The sequence below is a fragment of the Sapajus apella genome, unplaced genomic scaffold, assembly GCF_009761245.1.
Source record: "Sapajus apella isolate SASKATOON/1434 unplaced genomic scaffold, GSC_monkey_1.0 scaffold12, whole genome shotgun sequence".
Lineage (NCBI taxonomy): Eukaryota > Metazoa > Chordata > Mammalia > Primates > Cebidae > Sapajus > Sapajus apella.
In genome coordinates, this window is record NW_022436952.1 from 32,462,012 (window position 1) to 32,484,047 (window position 22,036).

The 22,036-nt window shown below is 38.4% G+C and overlaps 1 protein-coding gene and 1 pseudogene across 7 annotated transcripts in view; one reads left to right on the plus strand and one right to left on the minus strand.

The window, feature by feature from the left end:
- Positions 1 to 22,036, minus strand: part of AP2B1 (adaptor related protein complex 2 subunit beta 1) — a 139,498-nt gene that overhangs the window by 83,247 nt on the left and 34,215 nt on the right. For all 7 annotated transcript variants that reach the window (XM_032280858.1, XM_032280861.1, XM_032280855.1 and 4 more), the window contains exons 6-9: positions 8,302 to 8,492; positions 6,028 to 6,249; positions 5,375 to 5,495; positions 5,149 to 5,244 (exon numbers count right to left, since the gene is read on the minus strand). In XM_032280858.1, the coding sequence (XP_032136749.1) occupies positions 5,149 to 5,244; positions 5,375 to 5,495; positions 6,028 to 6,249; positions 8,302 to 8,492 (630 nt within the window). The remainder of the gene's footprint in view (positions 1 to 5,148; positions 5,245 to 5,374; positions 5,496 to 6,027; positions 6,250 to 8,301; positions 8,493 to 22,036) is intronic.
- Positions 4,230 to 4,777, plus strand: LOC116553401 (annotated as a pseudogene).

The following is a 22,036-nucleotide window of genomic DNA, read 5'->3' on the forward strand; positions in this document are numbered from 1 at the left end:
TTTTTAGTAGAGATGGGGTTTCACCATGTTGACCAGGATGGTCTCGATCTCTTGACCTCGTGATCCACCCACCTCGGCCTCCCAAAGTGCTGGGATTACAGGCGTGAGCCACCGTGCCCGGTGAATGATTTCATTTTTATAAAAAAAATACACCTTTGAATAGAGCACTATATAAACAAGGATATAAAATGACGTCCACCAAATCATGTCTACTGCATTATCTGAGAAGGCAGGGGAAGCAGCGTACTCTCTTTTTTTGTTTAACTCATTTTATAATTTTATATGGCAAACATATATGGCTTTCCTAATAGGAAAAATGTAAGTTTTTTGTTTTTAGAAGTGACACACATACCAGTATTTTATTCTAATCTATAAAAATTAGAAATTAGTAAACACAGAAAAAATAAGAGTAGGAAGTGAACAACTCCTGGTCTTAACGTACCACCTTAACCTCTCTCCTTTTTAAAACTGAAAAGGACCAGGAGTGTTTACTCCTGAAAAAAGTAGGCAAAAGTTACTAAAAAAAAAAAACAAACAGTACTATAGGATTGCTTTTTTTCCAGTGCTATTTATTTGCTTAGTAGCTTGTTGCTTCCCAAAGCTATACAGAAAGTTCATTACTATTCTTTTGCTGCTGATTCTTGTGCCATGGATGACTTAGTGCAAACAGGCCATCACTGCCTCTCCTGGCCCAATTTACTGTTTGGCTTGGCAACTCTGTTCAAACTGAGAACTTTCATGGCTGAAACAGTTACAGGAAAAGTTCTAAGGTAAATCTGGGTAATCTAAGATGAGAGCACTAGATAACACAGGATTCCTGAAGGGTGACCTTAAGTTTCTTGAGAAAGTTCATTTCTCACATCCTCTTAAACTCCCACCAAGGAACTTAGTGAAAGGAAGAAGTGAAAGCCATTAGCAGTTTTTTCCAGAAGACTATGAAGAATCTTTCCATTAGTCACAATACATGACTAATAGCCTTGAGGAATCTAGATGCTTTGAAAACACTTTCTAGTAATTCCAGGGCTAGAAAGTCTCTTAACTTCAGGATGAGATATAATTTTTGTATTACCATTTATAGCTTTGTCAGAGAGGTCATAAGACAACGACTATCTGGTAGAAAAGACGGCTATGTACAATAGTAGAGAGAACAAAACTATCTCACTCTTATGCTACCAAAATCTCTCTGAAAATTACCTACATTAATACAAAGTAGACAGTAAGATATGTCAATTTAAAAAGAAAAGAAAAACAAGTTGGGATGTGTGGTGATAGTGGTAATAAAAAAGATGTAACATATCAAGATCCAATAAAAAGACTTTCCCATTTCTCCGATGAAGCAAAAGAAACATATTAAATATCTGAATCAAGTGAGCTAGAAGAACCAGAAATAGAACCCAGGATTATCTAACTTCTTTTTATAACAGCCAGTCTACTAAGTGACTTATTAACAGCAACTACATGAAGCAACACTAAATTGAAAAAAAACAAGGAAGGCCAATTAGCAACAGATATTTCACTGAAGAGTCTCTGACACACATCTGTTGCCTTTTGTTCCTATAAAGTACGGGTCATACTGTACAAATTGTTTTCATATTCCTGAGAAGTCATTTGTTCCAACTCTCTGACTCTATGTAGAACTACATATAATCAAGTACCAAGAACAAACATGGGGCTCTGAACCCACAAAAACAGTGAACAAAGGCCACTGTTAATTTCAACAAATTTCTGAACGAGGACAAACAAATGGAGGACTGCTGACTGATGAAGCAGGGCAATATAAATTACGGCCCATAATACCTACCGGAAGGCTGCAGCCAAGTTAGAAACCAATCTGCCCTCTAAGACCAGAGAGGCTCTTCAAGAGGTCTTCCCCTTCCCTAACGCAGAAACCTGATAGTCAACAGCCTTGCCTATGTATATAGAAGTCCTCATCAACTTTTCTGTTACTTCATTCTTAAAAAGAAATGAGTGGCCAGGTGTGGTGGCTCACGCCTGTAATCCAAGCACTTTGGAGGCCAAGGCGGGTGGATCACCTGAGGTCGGGAGTTCAAGACCAGCCTGACCAACATGGTGAAACCCCATCTTAAAAAAAAGAAAAAAAAAAATGAAAGAAATGAGCTGCACTTTAATGTATGCATAGTATACATCTCAATTAAAAAATTTATATGTATAGATATGCAACCATCACAAAAAAAAACCCAAATAATTAAATTCAAAGTGCAGAAACAAAAAATAAATCATTCATATCCTCAGAGACTCAAGAAGCTGTTACAACCACAAAAAGGGGAATGTGATGAAAAATATACCAATAACAAGAAATAGGGAGGCTGTATGGAATGATGAGGAGAAGCCAGGAAAGCAATCAGTCAGAATAGAACAAACAAGACGACAGAGGACTGCAAAAGAGAAGGGTCTAAGACAAAAGAAGGTGTACAGATTTGATACTATGTTTAAGGAACAGGAAGATGATGGGGGCATGATAAAGACACACATGCAAGAAAAAAAAAAGGCAATTAAAGAAACTCCAGGGCCATGTGTGGTAACTCACGCCTGTAATCTCAACACTTTGGGAGGCTGAGGCAGGCGGATCACTTGAGGCCCTTGTTTGCTAACAGCCTGGCCAACATGGCTAAACCTCATCTCTACTAAAAATACAAAAATTAGCTAGGTGTGGTAGCACATGCCTGTAATCCTAGCTACTCAGGGGGCTGGGGCACAACAGTCGCTTGAGCCCGGAGGCAGAGGTTGCAGTGAGCCAAGATTATACCACCACACTCCAGCCTGGGCAACAGAGTGAGACGCTGTCTCAAAAACAAACAAACAAAAAGAAAAAAAAACATTAAAAAAAAAAAAAAAGAATAAAAGAATCATTAAAAAGAAAAAAAAACAGGTCAGGCACGGTGGCTCAAGCCTGTAATCCCAGCTCTTTGGGAGGCCAAGGCGGGTGGATCACGAGGTCAAAAAATCGAGACCATCCTGGTCAACATGGTGAAACCCCGTCTCTACTAAAAATACAAAAAATTAGCTGGGCATGGTGGCGCGTGCCTGTAATCCCAGCTACTCAGGAGGCTGAGGCAGGAGAATTGCCTGAACCCGGGAGGTGGAGGTTGCGGTGAGCCGAGATCGCACCATTGCACTCCAGCCTGGGTAACATGAGTGAAACTCTGTCTCAAAAAAAAAAAAAAAAAAAACAAGCCCTCCAGTAAAAAACAAAAGATACTATAATATAATCGTTCGCATTATATTGGCCCTAAATATTTAGTTATAATATGCATAAATTCTGCAAGCCAATAGTTGATAGAATAAGAAACAAAGGCATATTATTTCAATCTACCATGATAGTGGATATAGGAACAAAAACCTTCATTATGTAATTACACTGGAAAATAGAAGGGAGAAGTAGAAATGGTGGGTTGTATGAACTAAGCTTCTTATAGCAGAAAGTTAATAGAAAAAGTCTATGATAGGTAAATCAATAAATAATAGCATAAGAATATTATTACTGTTATTGTTCTTTTTTTGAGACAGGGTCTTGCTCTTTTACCCAGAGTGAAAAGGTTTCAGGCTGGAGTGCAGTGGCATAATCACCGCTCACTACAGCCTCAACCTCCTAGATTCAAGCAATCTTCCTGCCTCAGCCTTCCAAGCAGCTGGGACTACAGGTGTGTACCACCATGCCCAGCTAATTTTTAAAAGTTTTTGTAGAAACAGAGCCTGACTATGGTCTCAAACTCCTGGGCTCAAACAATCCTGCCACCTTGGCCTCCCAAAGTGCTGAGATTACAGGTGTGAGCCACTGTACCCAGCCAAGAATATTATTTAGATATATGGAAGTGCAGTCATGTCTCCATATCCATGGGAGATGGGTTCCTGGGCCCCTTGTGGATACCAAAATCCATGGAGGCTTAAAGACCCTAACATAAAATGGTATAGTATTTGCATATAACTTATGCATATCCTCTTGTATACTTTAAATCATCTCTAGACTAGTTCTAATACCTAAAATACTATATAAATAATTGTTATAGTTATTGCTTAGGGAATACAGACAAATAAAAAGTCTGTACGTGTTCAGTACAGACAAAACCATCCTTTTTATTCCCCCTGAATATTTTTGATCCACAGTTAGTTGAGTCCATGGATGTGGAATTCATGGATATGGAGGACCTATTATAATCAAAAGAATAACTAAAAGCCCCCGTTTCTGGTGGCAAGGTCTGAGAAAGGGGCGGCAGGCACCATGTCCCGCCGAAAAGGTGGCAAGAAAGAGCCCCTGAAAAGGCCCAAGAAGCAGGCCAAGGAGATGGATGAGGAAGATAAGGCTTTCAAGCAGAAACAAAAAGAGGAGCAGAAGAAACTCGAAGAGCTAAAAGCGAAGGCCGTGGGGAAGGGGCCCCTGGCCACAGGTGGAATTAAGAAACCTGGCAAAAAAAATAAGCTGTTCCTTGTGCCTGAGGAGAGAGTGACCCCTTATTTCATCCATATTTAAACATCTGTATTCCCTGCCATAACACTTTTTGCCTCCTGTAGACAGCATTAAGTGTTGTCTTGGAGCTGCTGTACATTTTAAAATAAACTTTTGTTAAAAAAAAAAAAAAAATCTTCTAGTGGCTCATAATTTAGCTGTTTTCACTAAGTCAGTCCTACCATAAATGTGAATTTAAAGTAAAATCAGCTCAGAATCTTGCTAGAGTCTGCCCTTTGGTCCTTGTTCAACCCTAAACTTTGTATCACCTGAAATTAAACCAACTCATTTGACAGGAAAAAAAAAAAAAAAGAGAATAACTAAAAACAAAAAGAGCTAAAAATTATTCCCTCTGGGAAGAGGGTCTAGGTAGGCAGGGAAGGGAGGAACCAGAGACAGCTGCTTTCCATTAAAAATTATTTAACATTTAAACTACGTGCTTTGTAATTTCGATAAACTTAAAAATGTATTTTAAAGAAAAAAGTGATCCGGGCATGGTGGCTCACACCTGTAATCCCAGCACTTTGGTAGGCTGAGGTAAGTGGATTGCAGTGAGCTGAGGTTGTGCCATTGCATTCCAGCTTGGGGAACAAGAGCAAAACTCCGTTTCTTTAAAAAAAAAAAAAGTGAATGGAATTCTCAGAATCCCCAATATGTGATCATAACTACCATCAGATACTTGCCTCCACCTTGATGGCACACCGTCCAATGGCCCGCACAGCTTTTCGAACAAAGTCAACATCTACCTCTGTGGCATATTCCTTCAGTTCTGCCAGAACCTGTTAAAAAAAAAATCCAGGAAGGTTCATCATTAAGGATTCTCATATAGCAATCTCACAGCTTAGCTTCTTTAAAGACCAGACCTTAAGAGCTAAATCTTCATCAACTTAAGTCTGCAAAAAGTCTAACCTGAGCAATGTTGGCTTGAGATGCCAGACGAATCATGATGTCCAACTTCTCTAGTTTAACATAGATGGGATCATTGTACTTCACAAAGAAGACTTTGATTTCCTGCTTCAAGATTTCAGGCCTGGAGTACACAGAAACAGAAGAAAGGAAGGTGAAGGCATATGCTGATATACCCTTCTGAGACTCTATTAATACCTAATCTGTGCTTCTCTGTTCTCCTCCTGCTCTACTCAGGAAAAAAAAAATGCATAAACTTCCTCTATACGCCTCTATTCTTATCAGTTCCATTTGGCAGATTATTTTTATCCTTTTTAAGCATCAGGGCACATGTTGTCATGAAGAACTGCTAGAAGAACAACAATCTGGCTCTAAACTACAGCCTGAACCATAACAACCAGGCACTAGACAGTATATCAGAAAGAGACCCTTCAGAAAACAAACTAGATTGTGAAGCAATACCTGGCATTCATTATAGAAATACTGTGATATCAACTGTTAGCCTCCGGATGCTAGGCAAGCAAGTTGATCTGCCATATAACATTTTCATTTCCATATATTAAAAAAAGATTAAAACTAGCTTAATTTAACATTGACATTATTAAGCTTAATGCAAAATTACAAACACTTTAGTCAACACTTCAGTATTTCCCAACCTCTTCTGGACAATTAAGTTGATGTTCCTCAGGGCGACGTACTGCACTTCTGGCTCCCCAGAAAGCAAAGTGACAAGTGGAGGGGCTAACTTCTTCAGCAGCATATTGTAGTAGTCAGAATCCTTAGGTAACAATTCTAGAAACTTCATTAGGACTTTTACTGCTGAAAGCACCACTGCTGAGTTGGCATGGGATAGCCGGGGAGTCACCCGCTCACAGATACTGAGGGCAGAGAATGAAAATTAACATCATGAATTATAATTTCTTTGTTGAATATATTCCATAAGGTAAATGTCAAAGTCTAATGGCCCAAGTATCAAGAAATTAAAGAATTAGTCAGAAAAATCAAAGCTCCATGCTTAGATAAAATTGGAATCCAACACTGCAGAAGCCTCATTCTCAGCAAACTACAGGCAGAGCAGGGACATCAGAAAATTTCGGGAAACCAGCAATAAGGGATGTTCAAACTGGAAAGAAACTAGCAATACTCAAAACACTTGAGCTCACACCATTTACCTTCTTGTTTTATAGTCCTCTTTGTCTCCCCATATTATGTTAGGGCTCCCTGCCTCACAGCCCATTTCTACTCAACGTATAGGAAGTCAAATTAAGCATTCTGAGAATTATTTCATAGGAAGAGACAGCAACCCAGCTGTGACTGAAGGTTTCACTGTAAGATACAGGAGGAGGTAGGTTGGCAGGGAAAACAATCCAACCCCCCGTTTTGAGGATAACGAGAATAAGGGACTCTCTGAAAAGTGTTTATTTCTTAAATAGCAGGACACCACTACTGTATTTTCCCACCTCTCCTAGCCCCTGCCACCTACACTTACATGCCTCATAAAATCTTAGATATTTAATTACCTGTTGAGGATCCTTTAGAAATTAATCTAATTGATGGCTTGGGCAACATAAGTAGCTAGCTTACTGTATTAAAGAAACAAGATAAGCAGGTTGTGTTTCTCTCTTCCTCCCATACCTACTCCTAACTTCCTTTGGGTCTTTATACAAATGCCACCTTCTCAATGAGGCCTTCCCTGGCCATTCTTTAAAAAGAAAATACAACCCCTTACCCCCAAATGCCCAGCATTTCTTAGATTTCTTCTCCACTTTACCTTTCTTGTTAGTACTTGTCACCATCTCACGTATTACATATCATACTATCTATATATATTATATATATTCCTACCCCATCCTTCAGAATAAGTGAGGGCTATGACTTTGTTCACTGATGTATCCTGAGGGCCTAGGAATACCACCTGGCATACAGTATGCACTTAATAAATATTTGCTGAATGAATGAATGAATGAATGCAACGTCAATGGCCAATAGAAAATAAAATTCTCAGTAATTTCCAGACTACATTTGTACTTTCAGTGATGGAAAGAAACTATCAGAGTGAGCTTTAGTTCAGTCTAGAGGGAACAATTTCCCAGATAAGTGAAGAACACTTACATTCTAGTAGCTTGGAAATCAGCTTCAGCCAGACCAGTTCTTATCTACCATAATTAAAATATACCAACTTTAATGAAGAGCCAACATTTCTTCAGAAGTACTTTGCCTAGTACAGTGCCTACATATACAAAATGCTCAATAAAAATTAGGGATAATTCCAACTTTGTAAACTATATATACATACGTGTGTGTGTGTGTGTGTGTGTGTGTGTGTGTGTGTACACACACACACACACACACATATAAAATATATGTATGTGTAGATGAAATTTAGAAGTCAATTTCTAATAACCAAAGAAAATTTGAAACATTATATGGTGACAAGCCGAGCAGAACAATTTAGGTGTGCCTTCTAAAATCTTTAAATTCAGACTGACATGGTTTCCATATTTAATGGAAAGCAGGATATATTGTACTAACTTTAACATACTCTCATACTGAATTATAGATACACTTCAGCTCGATAACTAATATAAAGCCACTTTCTATGTATCTAATAGAATGAAAAATCTATCACCCCAAAGAGGGATACTCGATAATCTTTGTTGGCCAAATGGCCAAGAACTGTTGCATAGGAGATGCAAAACGATGAGAGAGATTTCAGCAGAAGTAACTGTATGAAAAACATACATTTCTTAAAAACAGTTTTGCATAGTTTATTCCACCACTTAAAATATTCCTAAATCCTAAGGGAGAGAATACCTTAGAGATAGCAATAGCTACCCCAGAAGCCACTGACCTTCCTCAACAGATTTATTCTAATAGCAGACTCTAGAACTTACAAGACTACCAGAAAGTAGCCAGGAAAACAGACTGACCTCTGAGCCTCCCGATCATCTTTAGGGTTGTAATTAGACAGGCAGTCCAGGATGAAAATCTGGCCCCATTCAGTGCACTCATTGAGGGCTGTTAGCAGCTTATTAATGTTCTGTGGGTTCAGATCGAGTAAGTTGCTGTTTGGGTGAGACTCACTGATTTCAGATAATGCTGCTACAGCATTAGCCACCACCTGGAAATGAAGGGGATATGACCTTGATTCAACAAGAACAGTACAGCTATTATAGACACAAACACTTAATCAGCCTTCTCTGGATCACTTCGGGATCTTAATTCATAACCATTCCTGAATATTTTACCTAGTCAGATGGAAACAGATAAAACTACCAATGATATTATATATAGCTTCCCAGAGGTCAGGTAACCCAGGATCAAAACAATTCATATATTAGCAGAGTCACACATTATTTAATATTAAAACATACATTAATCATGTTAACAGCACTCAAAACTGTCAAAAAAAATCAAGGCATATGAACAGCATATGAAAAATAGCGAAGTCTAAACATGAAATAGAAAAATCTAGGCCAAATAATTTTATAGCTGTGTAGTTGTATATGTATGGGGTTAGAGGAGGTGACACCATCAATCTACCACGAGTCAGAGTAAAAATATGTGGGCCTGAGATCCTAGTTCACTAGAATACAATGCTGAGAGAATATGTAATCTCTGTGAAATTCAGCTTCTTCATCTGAAAATGAGATAATTTAATCCACCTCACAGATTAGTTTTAGTTTGAGGATAAGATCAGATGACACATGTATAAGTGCTTTCTACAAAGTCTTATGTAAATTTAAGGTGGTTGGTTATATTACTATAACTTAAGTGTAAGCTACACAGTTTTTCATATTAACATCTTTGAAATTGGGTTGCATTTTATAATCAATGGCCTATCAGTTCAATATCAAGCATTTTTCTTTCTTAGTAACACAGAAAATAATAATACATCTTATAATCAGTGGCATTAAAGATTCAATGAAATACAGTATTTCCAATGTATTGTATCTTTCTTTCTGAGAGTAGGGTCAATGACAAATTGCTACCTTTTTTTTTATTTTTTGAGATAGCCTTCCTCTCTTGCCCAAGCTGGAGTACAATGGCACGATCTTTACTCACTGCAACCTTTGTCTACCAGATTCAAAGGATTTTCCCACCTCAACCTCCCAAGTAGCTGGGACTACAAGTGCACGCCACCATACCCAGCTAATTTTTGTATTTTTCGTAGAAATGGGATTTCAGCATGTTATCCAGGATGGCCTTGAACCCCTGACCTCAGGTGATCTGCCCATCTCAGCCTCCCAAAGTGTTAGGATTACAGGTGTGCGCCACTGCACCTAGCTGAAAAATTGCTAACTTACACTAGAAAGTACACTTGTATCCTGACTCATGGATCTGGAAATCCATTTAGCTGCAAGAAGAAAAGTCAACACTTTATCAAAATTACAAATTATTTCTAACAAATCTACAACCGAAGAACATCTAAAGTCATGTAAAAGTTACAAAAATACTCAAAAAAAATGCATACATACAAAATACTATGTACTGTGGCCTTGTACAAGTAAATTTGAAACCATGTTTTGCGGTGAGGCTCCCAGATGCTGACTAAAGATTAGCAAAGTGAGGATGAATATAAATATTCTCCAAGTATAAGTTGGCCGGGCACAGTGGCTCACACCTGTAATCCCAACACTTTGGGAGGCCAAGGCAGCCAGATCACTTAGGTCAGAAGTTCAAGACCAGCCTGGCCAACATCTCGACTTTTATTCCTTTTTTTTTTTTTTTTAAAAGATGGGGTTTCATCATGTTGGTCAGGCTGGTCTTGAACTCCCGACCTCAGGTGATCCGCCCACCTTGGCCTCCAAAGTGCTTGGATTACAGGCATGGGCACCATGTCTAGCCGGTGAAACCCCATCTCTACTAAAAATACAAAAACTTAGCTGGGAAAGGTGGCACGTGCCTGTTAATCCCAGCTACTTGGAAGGTTGGGGCAGGAGAACTGCTTGAACGCAAGAGGTAAAGGTTGCAGTGAGCCAAGATCACGCCACTGCACTCCAGCCTAGGTGACAGAGTGAGACTCCATCTCAATAAACAAACAAACAAATAAATAAATATTCTCCAAGTATAAATGAAACATAAGAGACAGCTTCAGCAATTATATATATTGGAAAGATTCTCAAAAACGTAAAACTACTGTTAGTTCTTACTGAAATCCCTTAATAAAAACTTGAGCAATGAAGACTTGTATGATTACCATTTTGTTAGCAAGGGAAGAAGAAACATAATGACTGCAATCTAGCTATTGATTTTAGTAGTCACATTATCTGGGTAATCTTCAGATTATCCCACCATATGATTTTATCTAGAAGATAAATGCCCAGAGAATGTGATTGATTTATTTATTTTTCACACCTCCATCCCCCAAGAATGTGATTTATTTAACAAATAATATACTTACAACAATACCCATTATTATATAAAGGATAATGATGATACAAATGCAATTATCTCAAGCTATACTTCGGTGATCAGAACAAAGATGCTAAGATGAAAAATCAAAGACTTACTTGGTAAATATGGTTACAGATATAATATTTTATTCTTGTTAAGACAAATCAAGAAGACTTATCTATCCAACCTGCTGGACGGTAACATGTATGAGGCTCTTTTCTGACTTAATTTTTGTTTGCTAACTCTTATCATCAAGCATGAGAAAAGGCACAAAGAGAGAAATAATAATCCCTTCTATGTGCTTCATGTGCAGGGAAGACATTTTATTTCCCTTGCACAATGTACTTAGTTGACCTTATTGTAGTCTAAAGGATCAAAATATCACATCGGAAGGCCAAATGCCTGTTTTTATCTATTGCTGCCAACACACACCCAGTCTTGGTTACCAGTTGTTTGAAATAATTTACCACTCTGTCAGTCAAACCCTTTTCAAGTTTAAAAAAACAAAAAGATTAAAGTCTGGTAATAGGAAATATAGACAAAGAGAAAATGTGAGAATGGGGAGAATTAAAAACAGCAATGGGTAGAAAAAGAACAGAAGGATGCTAAATAGAATGAGCAATTAGAAATCCTCTGTTATCACAGGCAATTGGAAATTAAACCAAGTGTATAATGCACCTAATGAAGTGTATGGTCTGGTGTTTAAATAGGCAGTTGCCACTTATTACCACATTAAAACAAGAAACAAAATGGAGAAACGTAAGTCTAACTGAAGGATCCAGAAAGATTAGGTTACAGGATTGTTTAACAAAGCCTGCATGGATAAGAGAGATCACTGCCAAACAGTGACTGTTCAGAGGAGATGTTATCCTCTATACTAAAACTCTACTGTTTCTCTAAAATTCCTTGAAGTTCCTTCCATCCTATCTCTACACTTTTATCTCCTAATCTCCATAGTCACACTGTTACATTTTCAGAAACATACTGAGGCAGGCTCACCAGGCACTGCTCAGAGTTTTCCTGGTCCTGTAAGCCAAGTTTCTCTCCCTCTTCAATGAAAAATTAAAATAAGCCAGTCACACTGAATCTAAAGTAGATAAAGAAAAAAACTGACTTCAAGACAGCAACTGGGTGGCTAGAGTGTACAGGACAACTCACTTGTCAATGTTTATACTGTTTCTTTGGAATTTTTTTACTATGAACATATATTGTCTATTTTTTTCAATAAATATTAAAAATAGATTGAAACTTAAGATGCACTTCCTCTTCCTCCAGAGAGTCTTCTCCAAACAATTATATCACAAAAGAACAAATCCAACCCTTACAATAACTGCCTTGACTCACCTGTATACTAAAACAAAGGTGTGCTTCTTTCATTTGAACTATTACTTTGATTTTGAACTGTTAACACAATTATGTGTAACACTACTCCTGTCAGAAAACTGACATTTCTCTTAGGAAATAATCTTAGAAATTCTCTTAGGAAACACAAAGAGAAAAATGGTATTTTAACTATGATTTCAGAAAAATTCAGAGTTTCCAAGAAAAAAATAGCATTTTTTTTTTTAAGAGACAGGGTCTCATTCTGTTGCCCAGGCTGGAATGCAGTGGCACTGATCACAGCTCCCTGTAATCTCAAACTGCTGGACTCAAGTGATCCTTCCACCTCAGCCTCCTGAGTAGCTATGACTACAGGCTTGCACCACCACACCCAGTCAAGTTTTGAAATTATTTATTTAGAGATGGGGTCTGGCTATATTGCCCAGGCTGATCTTAAACTCCGGGTCTCAAGTAATCCTCCCAGTTTGGCCTCCTAATGTGCTGAGATTACAGATGTGAGCCACCACACCCAGCCAAAAAAGGGGGTTTCTAGAGAAAGTTTTGCTTTAAAAATGATTTTTTAAATAGGATTTCTTTGGGTTTGTTTGGTTGGTTGGTTTTAAGAGACAGGGTCCTGGCTGTCACCCAGGCTAGAGTGCAGTGGCATAATCGTACAGCTCACCATAATCTTGAACTAGCAGATGGGACAACAAGCACATGCCACCATGCCTGGCTAATTGTTTTTCTTTTTTGGTAAAGATAGGAGTCTTGCTATGTTGTCCAGGCTGGTCTCAAATGCCTGGCCTTGTGCAGTCCTCCCATCTTGGCCTACCAAAGTGCTGAGATTACAAATGTGAGCCACTGTACGGTACGTGGACTACAAACAGGGTTTCTTAAGAGGGCTTCTTCAGTATGAGTTGATTTATAAAAAGTTGGCATCTAGGTACAAAGGGACACATTTGCAGCATTAAAAAAATAAATCCTTGGCCAGGCATGGAGGCTCACGCTTATAATCCTAGCACTTTCGGAGGCTGAAACAGGTGGATCACTTGAGGCTAGAAGCTCGAGATCAGCCTGGCCAACATGGTGAAACCCTGTCTCTAATTAAAATACAAAAAATTAGCCTGGCATGGTGGTACATACCTGTCAACCCAGCTACTCGGGAGGCTGAGGCATGAGAATCACTTGAACATGGGAGGCGGAGGCTGCAGTGAGTCAAGATCATACCACTGCACTCCAGCCTGGACAACAGAATGAAACTGTCTCCAAAAAAATAAAAATAAAAATAAAAAACTAAAAAAAATCCTTTATTCATCTAGCCTCCCAATTATGGTAAATTCTATTCTTGGGGAGAATGCAACTAAACATTCCCCACCCCTCATCTCCCCTCAAAAAGCTAACCCAATATGTATACTTTACAGATATAGATATTAAACACAAACATTTATATACACACACACACACACACATATATATATATATATATGAGCAGCATACGTAGATGTGTAAACTCATACTCAATCCTAGACAAATCTTTATCTGCCTTAACTACAGACTTCTCTTCAATCTGATATTTCCTTACAGATTCATGGAGTCTGCTGAATTTTTTTTTTTTTTTTTAATAGAAACAGGGTCTCACTATGTTGCCCAAGCTGCTGTCTAACTCCTGGCCTCAGGCATCTTCCTGCCTTGGCATCCCAAAGTGCTAGTATTACAGGTGTGACCCACCATACCCAACCTGAATTTTTAAAGATAAGCAATTTGTATTTTTACTTACATTATACTAATAGAACATATTTTACAGGTTTAAAAGACTAGAAGAGCTAAAATTTATTGAAGACTTACTTTGTGCTATTAATCCTCATAACAATTCTGAAGTAGTTGCTACTAAAAGCCACTTATTACAGACAAGAAAACTGGCTTGGAGAAGTTCAGTGACTTGCTTAGGATCAACACAGCCAGAAAGGGATTACTACTTGAATCTCAACTCAAGGTCTGCATCTGATTCCAGTGTCTGAGTACTAACAATGAGTCTCCAGCATTTATGGAACTCCTAAGACTTGTGAACTTCAACTAAGGGAAGGGAAAGAAGATTCAGAGTAGGGGAGGATAATATAATCCAAACATTATTTCCAGCATAGGTGACATGTAGATTTATATACAAGGAGAAAAATGTATTCTTCTACTTCATATATTTCAGAGATAATCATATCCTGACAGTACTTAAAAAGGCAAAGATTGACTACCCAGCTATAAAATATGATTTATGATCTATACCTGTCTTACATGCAGCAGTTCAGCATAATAAAATTGACCTCATTTTTTTAAAGGAGTGAGCTGGTGCAGTAGGTATGATTAGAATAAAAATGATCCTGCTAAAAAAAGGACTCTCGAAGGATATCTAGATATACACTGGGAGTGGAATATCACACGCATAAGCTCACTGATGAGAAATCTCTTACCCATTTCCCTGTCCCTTAAAGTGGTTTTCACCCCGCACTCTAATTGCACTCATTTTCATGGCCTTAGAACCTAAGAAACTTACCACTTTCCAGTTCAGTGACTTCTTCCTGGGACATAAATTACTATTTACAAGACTTTGATTTCCAGCAATGACCTTCTAGGTCACACACTCTCAACAGATTTATGCTTCAGTTTTTCTGCTCAATGTACAATTATTTTGGCTGATATCCCTGAAGACTTGAATAAAGTGAAAGCAGTAGAATAACTGACCAAAACTACTATGGGGAAATACACAGGTGGTTTACATATTTTTGTTCTCTTACAAATCAGCAATGGTTTAGAATATTGCTATCTCCTTTATAAAGGAATGGCCTCAAATGACATGTGAGGCACAGGACAACATATTTGTTCTAAGAGTTTCAGTCATTATTATCCCCACAAGGAGACAATGACTGTAGTACCAGTCAAATTTTCCCCCTTTAAAACAAGTAAAACTTAGAGCTTATGCTTTAATCCAAAACAGTGTCTAGAATGCCAACTGTTAATATGCCTGCTACATTACAATCTAAAATATTCCATTTTTTCCCCATCTTCTTCCTTAGAATGAGAGGTAAAACTACCTACTGAGCCAACATATCACATTACGAAAAGAAAGTTTGAGGCTGGGCGCGGTGGTTCAGCCTGTAATCCCAGCATTTTGGGAGGCCGAGGCTGGCGGATCACAAGGTCAAGAGATCGAGACCATCCTGGCCAACATGGTGAAACCCCATCTCTATTAAAAACACAAAAATATTAGCTGGCCTGCTATAAGTAATTGCCTGAGACTGAGTAAAAAAAAAATTTTTTTAATTAAAAAATAAAAAATTAGCTGGGCATGGTGGCATGCGCCTGTGGTCCCAGCTACTTGGGAGGCTGAGATGGAAGAATTGCTTGAACCCAGGAGGCAGAGGTTGCAGTGAGCTGAGACTGTGCCACTGCACTCCAGCCTGGTGACAGAGCAAGACTCCGTCTCAAAAAAAAAAAGAGAAAGAAAAGAAAGTTTGATTACATAGTAACAAGATTTACAAATAATAAAGTTCATTACTTTATCGATATAAATGTCAATATAAATATTGATAACAAAAGGCATGCCCCTAACCATCAAAGTTATTTGGACCATGGCCCCTAAAATTCATTAAAGCGAGCTTCAACTTAAACAAAATAAAACACTTATTATCACACCACTTATCATCTCCCCATTTCAGAGAATAAAGTATTCCCCAGATTACTGCCTTGAGGTCATCTTAAAAAGAAGTGACAAATGAGCCTTGATCTACTAGTAAACTACCGAAACAACACACAACAGATCCAGTTTTCAGGAAGTTGTTGATGAGAACTACTTTAAACATACACCCTTGAACAATTACCTTGTAAAAGTAGTAAGTAGTACTATTAGTAGATTTAGCTTCATTTGTCGAGAAGTTGCCCTCAGAACTTTAAAAAATTTAATCTTTAAAATTCTTCATCTTAAAAGTTTTAATCTTGATCTTAAAATTTTAATCTTATGAAATTAAAAAGTAAATTTTGCCACTGAAAGACTAATTCTTCTAAAATCATTAATATCTAGCGCTACAATCACTGTACAATATAGAATATATGTTTGTGCTGGGCACAGTGGCTCATGCCTATAATCCCAGCACTTTGGGAGGCCGAGGCAGGAGGATCACCTGAGCTCAGGAGTTCGAGACCAGCCTGGCCTACACGGTAAAACCCCATCTCTACTAAAAATATAAAAATTATCTGGGTGTGGGAGCAGGTGCCTGTAATCTCAGCTACTCGGGAGGCTGAGGCAGGAGAATTGCTGGAATCTGGGAAGAGGAGGTTGCAGTGAGCCAAGATCATGCCACTGCACTCCAGCCCTGGTGACAACAGCAAGACTCTGACTCAAAAGAAAAACGAGAGAGAAAAATGTCATTTCATGATTCTAAAGCACTTTTCTGTTTTTGAGGTACCTTCAAACAGAGTAGGTTAATGCATTATAAAAGGAAGTGACTAAAGGCAATTTGGTATTCTGGGCTGAATCCTGGAATAGCAAAAGGACATTAGCGTTGAAACATGAAATTCTACTTTGGTTAATAGTAACATCCCAGGCCGGGTGCGGTGGCTCACACCTATAATCCCTGTACTTTGGGAGGCCAAGGCACGCGGATCATAAGGTCAGGAGTTCGAGATCAGCCTGGTCAGGATGGTGAAACCCCATCTCTACTAAAAATATGCGGTGGCATGCACCTGTAATCCCAGCTACTTGGGAGGCTGAGGCAGGAGAATCGCTTGAATCCAGGAAGTGGAGGTTGCAGTGAGCTGACATTGTGCCAATGTACTCTAGCCTGGGCGACAGAGTGAGACACTGTCTCAAAAAAAAAAAAAAAAAAAAAAAAAAAAAGTAACATCCCAATGCTAATTTCTTAGTTTTAGCAAATGTATCATAGTTAAGTAAGATGTTAACATGTTAGGTGAAACTGACTGAAGGGTATATGAAAACTTTATGTACTGTCTTTGTAACTTTTCTGTAAATTTAAATTTGTTCCTCTAAAAAATGAGGTACTTTTTAAAACTTAAGTTTGCAATAATATAAAATGATATTATTATTATTATTATTATTTATTTATTTATTTTTTTTTTTTTTTTGGGACGGAGTTTCGCTCGTTACCCAGGCTGGAGTGCAATGGCGCGATCTCGGCTCACCGCAACCTCCGCCTCCTGGGTTCAGGCAATTATCCTGCCTCAGCCTCCTGAGTAGCTGGGATTACAGGCACGCGCCACCATGCCCAGCTAATTTTTTTTTGTAGTTTTAGTAAAGATGGGGTTTCACCGTGTTGACCAGAATGGTCTCGATCTCTTGACCTCGTGATCCACCCGCCTCGGCCTCCCAAAGTGCTGGGATTACAGGCGTGAGCCACCGCGCCCGGCTTAAAATGATATTATTTTTTAAAGTGAGAATACACAGAAAATGATTTCCACAAAGCACATTATAAAAGGAAAACAAAAACTGTTTGTTTTCTCTGTATGTAGAGACAGAAATACACTCAGACCAACTGTGGGAAATTCAAAAGTTGGGAAGTTGGCCTCCTATCAAAGCAGCCCCTAATGATTCCACCAAACTTCAATCCTGCAGAAATTAACAGCAACTCCTTTTTAAATATGAAACACAATGTGAGTCATTCGGGGTACCCAGAAACAGACTGAATATATTACCTTCAGTGTTACTCTTATCAAGTGCTACCACATACTGACATTCTCATACGTGCCTAAAATTCGACCAACTCTGTAAATCCTTCATGAACATTTGATAAAAAGTATTATACATAACATTTTATCATCTTAGGTTGACAACAAACCACTACACATGTAAACTTCCTAGTGCCTAAATGAAGATTATAATAACCAGAAGGTGCATAATGTTAGGCCTATTCCTTAAGCATGGCTGCAGTTTATTAAGTATTTACCATATTATCAGGCAAAGTTTAAATCTATCAATACATTATTATTTCATCTTCAAAATAATTCACTAAAACAGGCATTATTACCTCAATTTTACATGTAAGAAAACTGAAGCTCATTTTAAATAACTTGCTCAAAGCCACATTTCTGGTAAGCAGCCAAGCCAGGACCCAAACAGCAGCCACTCTGGCTCTGAAGCCTTGATGCTATTTCCCTAACCCAGGGTTTCACAACCTTGGCATTACTTACATTTATTGCCAGATAATTTTTTGTTGTGGGGGGACTGTCTTGTACACTGAAGGATGTTGAAAACATCCCTGGACTCTACCCAGTGTATGCCAGTAGCATTCCTCCCATCAGGTTTGACAGTCAAAAGTGTTTCCAGACATTGCCAAATGTCCCCTGGAGAGTAGAATCAATCCTGGTGAGAATCACCATCACAATCCCATGCTGTGTCTATGTGCTGGCTAGCACAGTCAAAATACATACTGCTTTCTGAGAAGAAAAATGTTATTTTTCGTAAAATGGTTTTTGAGCAAAAGTTCAAATTAAAAGAAGCTGGAAGTTTAACTATAACTTTTGCTAAAGATTATATTTGGCCTGAATTGAGGCAATTCTGAGAGCATGCTACTTATGCAGAAGAACATTTAACTAGAATTTTTTTTTTTTTTAACCAATTCAACAGTTTGTGCTTTCCCAGAGAGGACAGAACAATGAAGAGTAGGTATTCTCATGGGCAGCTCTGAGAGTGATAGGAGGTCTGGAAGATGAAGATCAAAGGGCTAGGTAGTAAGCCAAAGGAACTTAGGAGGGCTGAGCTCAAAGAACAGAGAGCAGACCAGGCATGGTGGCTCATGAGTACAATCCCAGTACTTTGAGAGGCTGAGGCAGGAGGACTGCTTTAAGCTAGGAGATTGAGACAAGCCCAGGCAACAAAACAAGACCCATCTCTACAAAAAAATAAAATGAAGTAAATTAGCTGGGTGTGGTGGCATATGCCTGTAGTTCCGTTACTCGGGAAGATCACTTGAGCCCAGGAGTTTGAGGCTGCATTGAGCTATGATCATCCCATTGCATACCAGCCTAGGCAACAAGGCAAGGCCATGTCTCTCAAAACATAAAAAATAAATGAATTTTTAAAATAAAGAAAAACAAAACGCAAAGCACATGTAGTAGGGCTGTCAAGAGCATCTCTGGAGTTGCAAATTCTAACATACGTAAGTTAACTGAAGTTGGAATACCCCTAAATGCCTCTGAGAGCAAAAAGAAAACCATAGTAAGGAAGGAAAATCCTAATGTTTGAGCAAAAAGCTAGAGAACACTATCATTCAAAAGTGCATATCTCAATAAAACAAGTCACATACCAAAAAGATATACATTTTTCTTGCAAATACATACTTATGAGGTAGCATTTCTAAAGTTCTGACATTTGTTAAAAAAAAAAATTATGGAAGCTATTTCCCTATAGCTCTAAAATGTTTCCATTCCGAACAGAGGTTTACCTTCAAAATAATGAACTAATAAAGTCCACATCTGATGACAAGTTTTACTCTAATTCCCTCAGAACAGGGAGTACAAATTCCAAAAGAATCAGAACCTTTTAAATTAATATTGTAACAATAATGTTAACCTCTGCCTAATGTCTACTTCATAATTACAGTAGTAGCCACCACTTATGAGCTCCATAAGCCAAGTACTTTACAAGGCACTTTTCATACAAAAGCTCAATTAATAATGCAAGCAACTCTCTAAGATAGTAACCTTCATTCTGCAGAAAAGGAAAGAGACTTGGGTAAGTTAAACAACATGTACATAAAGCTAGGACTTAATAGAGTGAGATTCTTTACTTCTAAATTCACCTTTTCTCTCTCTAGTATTTCATCAAAAGTTAGCTGCAACTAAAGTATAAATGGTAAAATAACTGCAGGAAAATAAGATGTATGTGATCCTCCCTAAAAGACAGAAAACAAAACTATAGTAAACTTTTGTTACCTGCAGCAAGGCACACTGCTACTAGGACCTAGACTTGAGGTCGACATAACCCCAAGAATTTTCAGCTCTCAATCAACATTTATCTCTCATATTAGAAGAATTCAAAGTCATTTTTGTAGATATTCTAGTGCTTTCAAATCTAGGATGCCCTTCTGAAGTGAGCTACAAGAAAACTACTAAGGCACACTCCCTGGAAGCATTCATTGTATTCTTTTGTAAGAGAATCTAGTATGTGCTGGTGCAGTGCTGCCACCATGTGGAGTAGCCTCTGAAAAAGTAGAACAGAATCACTCCTCAAGAGCAGTAAAATAAGGACTCATATCCATCACTGGAATAAGATGACTGAGATTTCTTTTTTAAATCTATTTTTCTTTCTTTTTTGAGATTTCTATAATGAAGTAGTGTTCAGATAATTCAATCTGTAATCAAAATTGTAAACATTTTCAGAAAATGAAACAGTTCTTCTAAGAATGATGTGTGTGTGTGCATACGTGCACACACATACATATTTAAATTCTTTTTATTTATTTATGTTTTTTCAGATGGAGTTTCGCTCTTGTCACCCAGGCTGGAGTGCAAAGGCATGAGATCTCAGCTCACTGCAACCTCTGCCTCCTGGGTTCAGGTGATGCTACTGCCTCAGCCTTCCAAGTAGCTGGGATTACAGGCATGCATCACCATGCCCAGCTAATTTGTTTTAGTGGAGATGGGATTTCACTATGTTTGTCAGGCTGGATGCAAATTCCTGACCTTAGGTGATCCACCCACCTTAGCCTCCCAAGGTGCTGGGATTACAGGCATGAGCCATCACACCCAGCCTAAATTCTGTACATTCATCCATGAAGGTAGTAACCAGCAATGGAGTTTGGGATTCAGAACCTGGCTGGAATCCTAGCTACATTACTTCTAGCTGCACGACTTGAGGGAAGAGTTCTTCAGTCTCTCTGTGTGCACACTTCTTGACCTGTATCTTGAAATAACCTCTCCTTTACAGGGTAGATGTGAGAACTAAGTGAAACATTACAAGTAAAAGTATCTACCATTGTGCATGGCAAAGAAGGCACTTAAATTTAAGTGTTCTAATGACAGTTGTTAATACTCTAAGGTAATAAGTAGGGCATACAGTTGAGATGAAAAGTATGAATTCAAAATCAAAAATAGGTATGTGCCTATGTGTGTTGGCTACCTTTTAGGTCCAAGTTTTCCAGTTCTTCATTAAAACAAGAATGAAGAGCTTAAAAAATGACTTTAATATGGGTATGTGTAACAAGGCCACAATAAGAGTAAGGCAAGTGAGGCACTCCAGACACAAAATTTAAGGAGGCACTCTGTTCTCAGGCTTGTGCAGGTACAGAGTTGGCATCTGAGAATGAACATCTTCTTTTGAGATGGAGTCTCACTCTGTCGTCCAGGCTGCAGTGCAGTGGTGCAATCTCAGCATACTGCAACTTCCACCTCCTGGGTTCAAGTGATTCTCTTGCCTCAGTCTACCAAGTAGCTGGGATTACAAAAGCATGCCGCCACGCCCGGCTAATTTTTGTATTTTTAGTAGAGATGGGGTTTCACCATGTTGGTCAGGCTGGTCTTGAACTCCTGACCTTGTGATCCACCTGCCTTAGACTCCCAAAGTGCTGGGATTACAGGCGTGAGCCACCACGCCCAGCCGAGTGTCTTGTTAAATTTTATACTTCAGGCACCTCTCGAGACTAAGGCAAACAATATCAGAGAAATATCTGCGACTGAGTTCAGACAAAAAAGCAAAAATTTTCTATTTAGAGAGCAGTTGGTGCAGTAATTTGCTATCTAAGGTTGCCACCCTGCTCCAGGAAAATCTATAAATAAAGAGACAACAAAACATGAGGCATTCCCAAAACCGTTTCTCAAAATCTATCAAGTAGCTTTACATTTTCTCTAAAAGTCTCCTCAAAGATATTTATGAAAATCTCCCCAAATCAGTTTTGATTTCTTAACTGATTTTGATTTCTTAACCCGTAAAAACGGGTTAAGAATTAA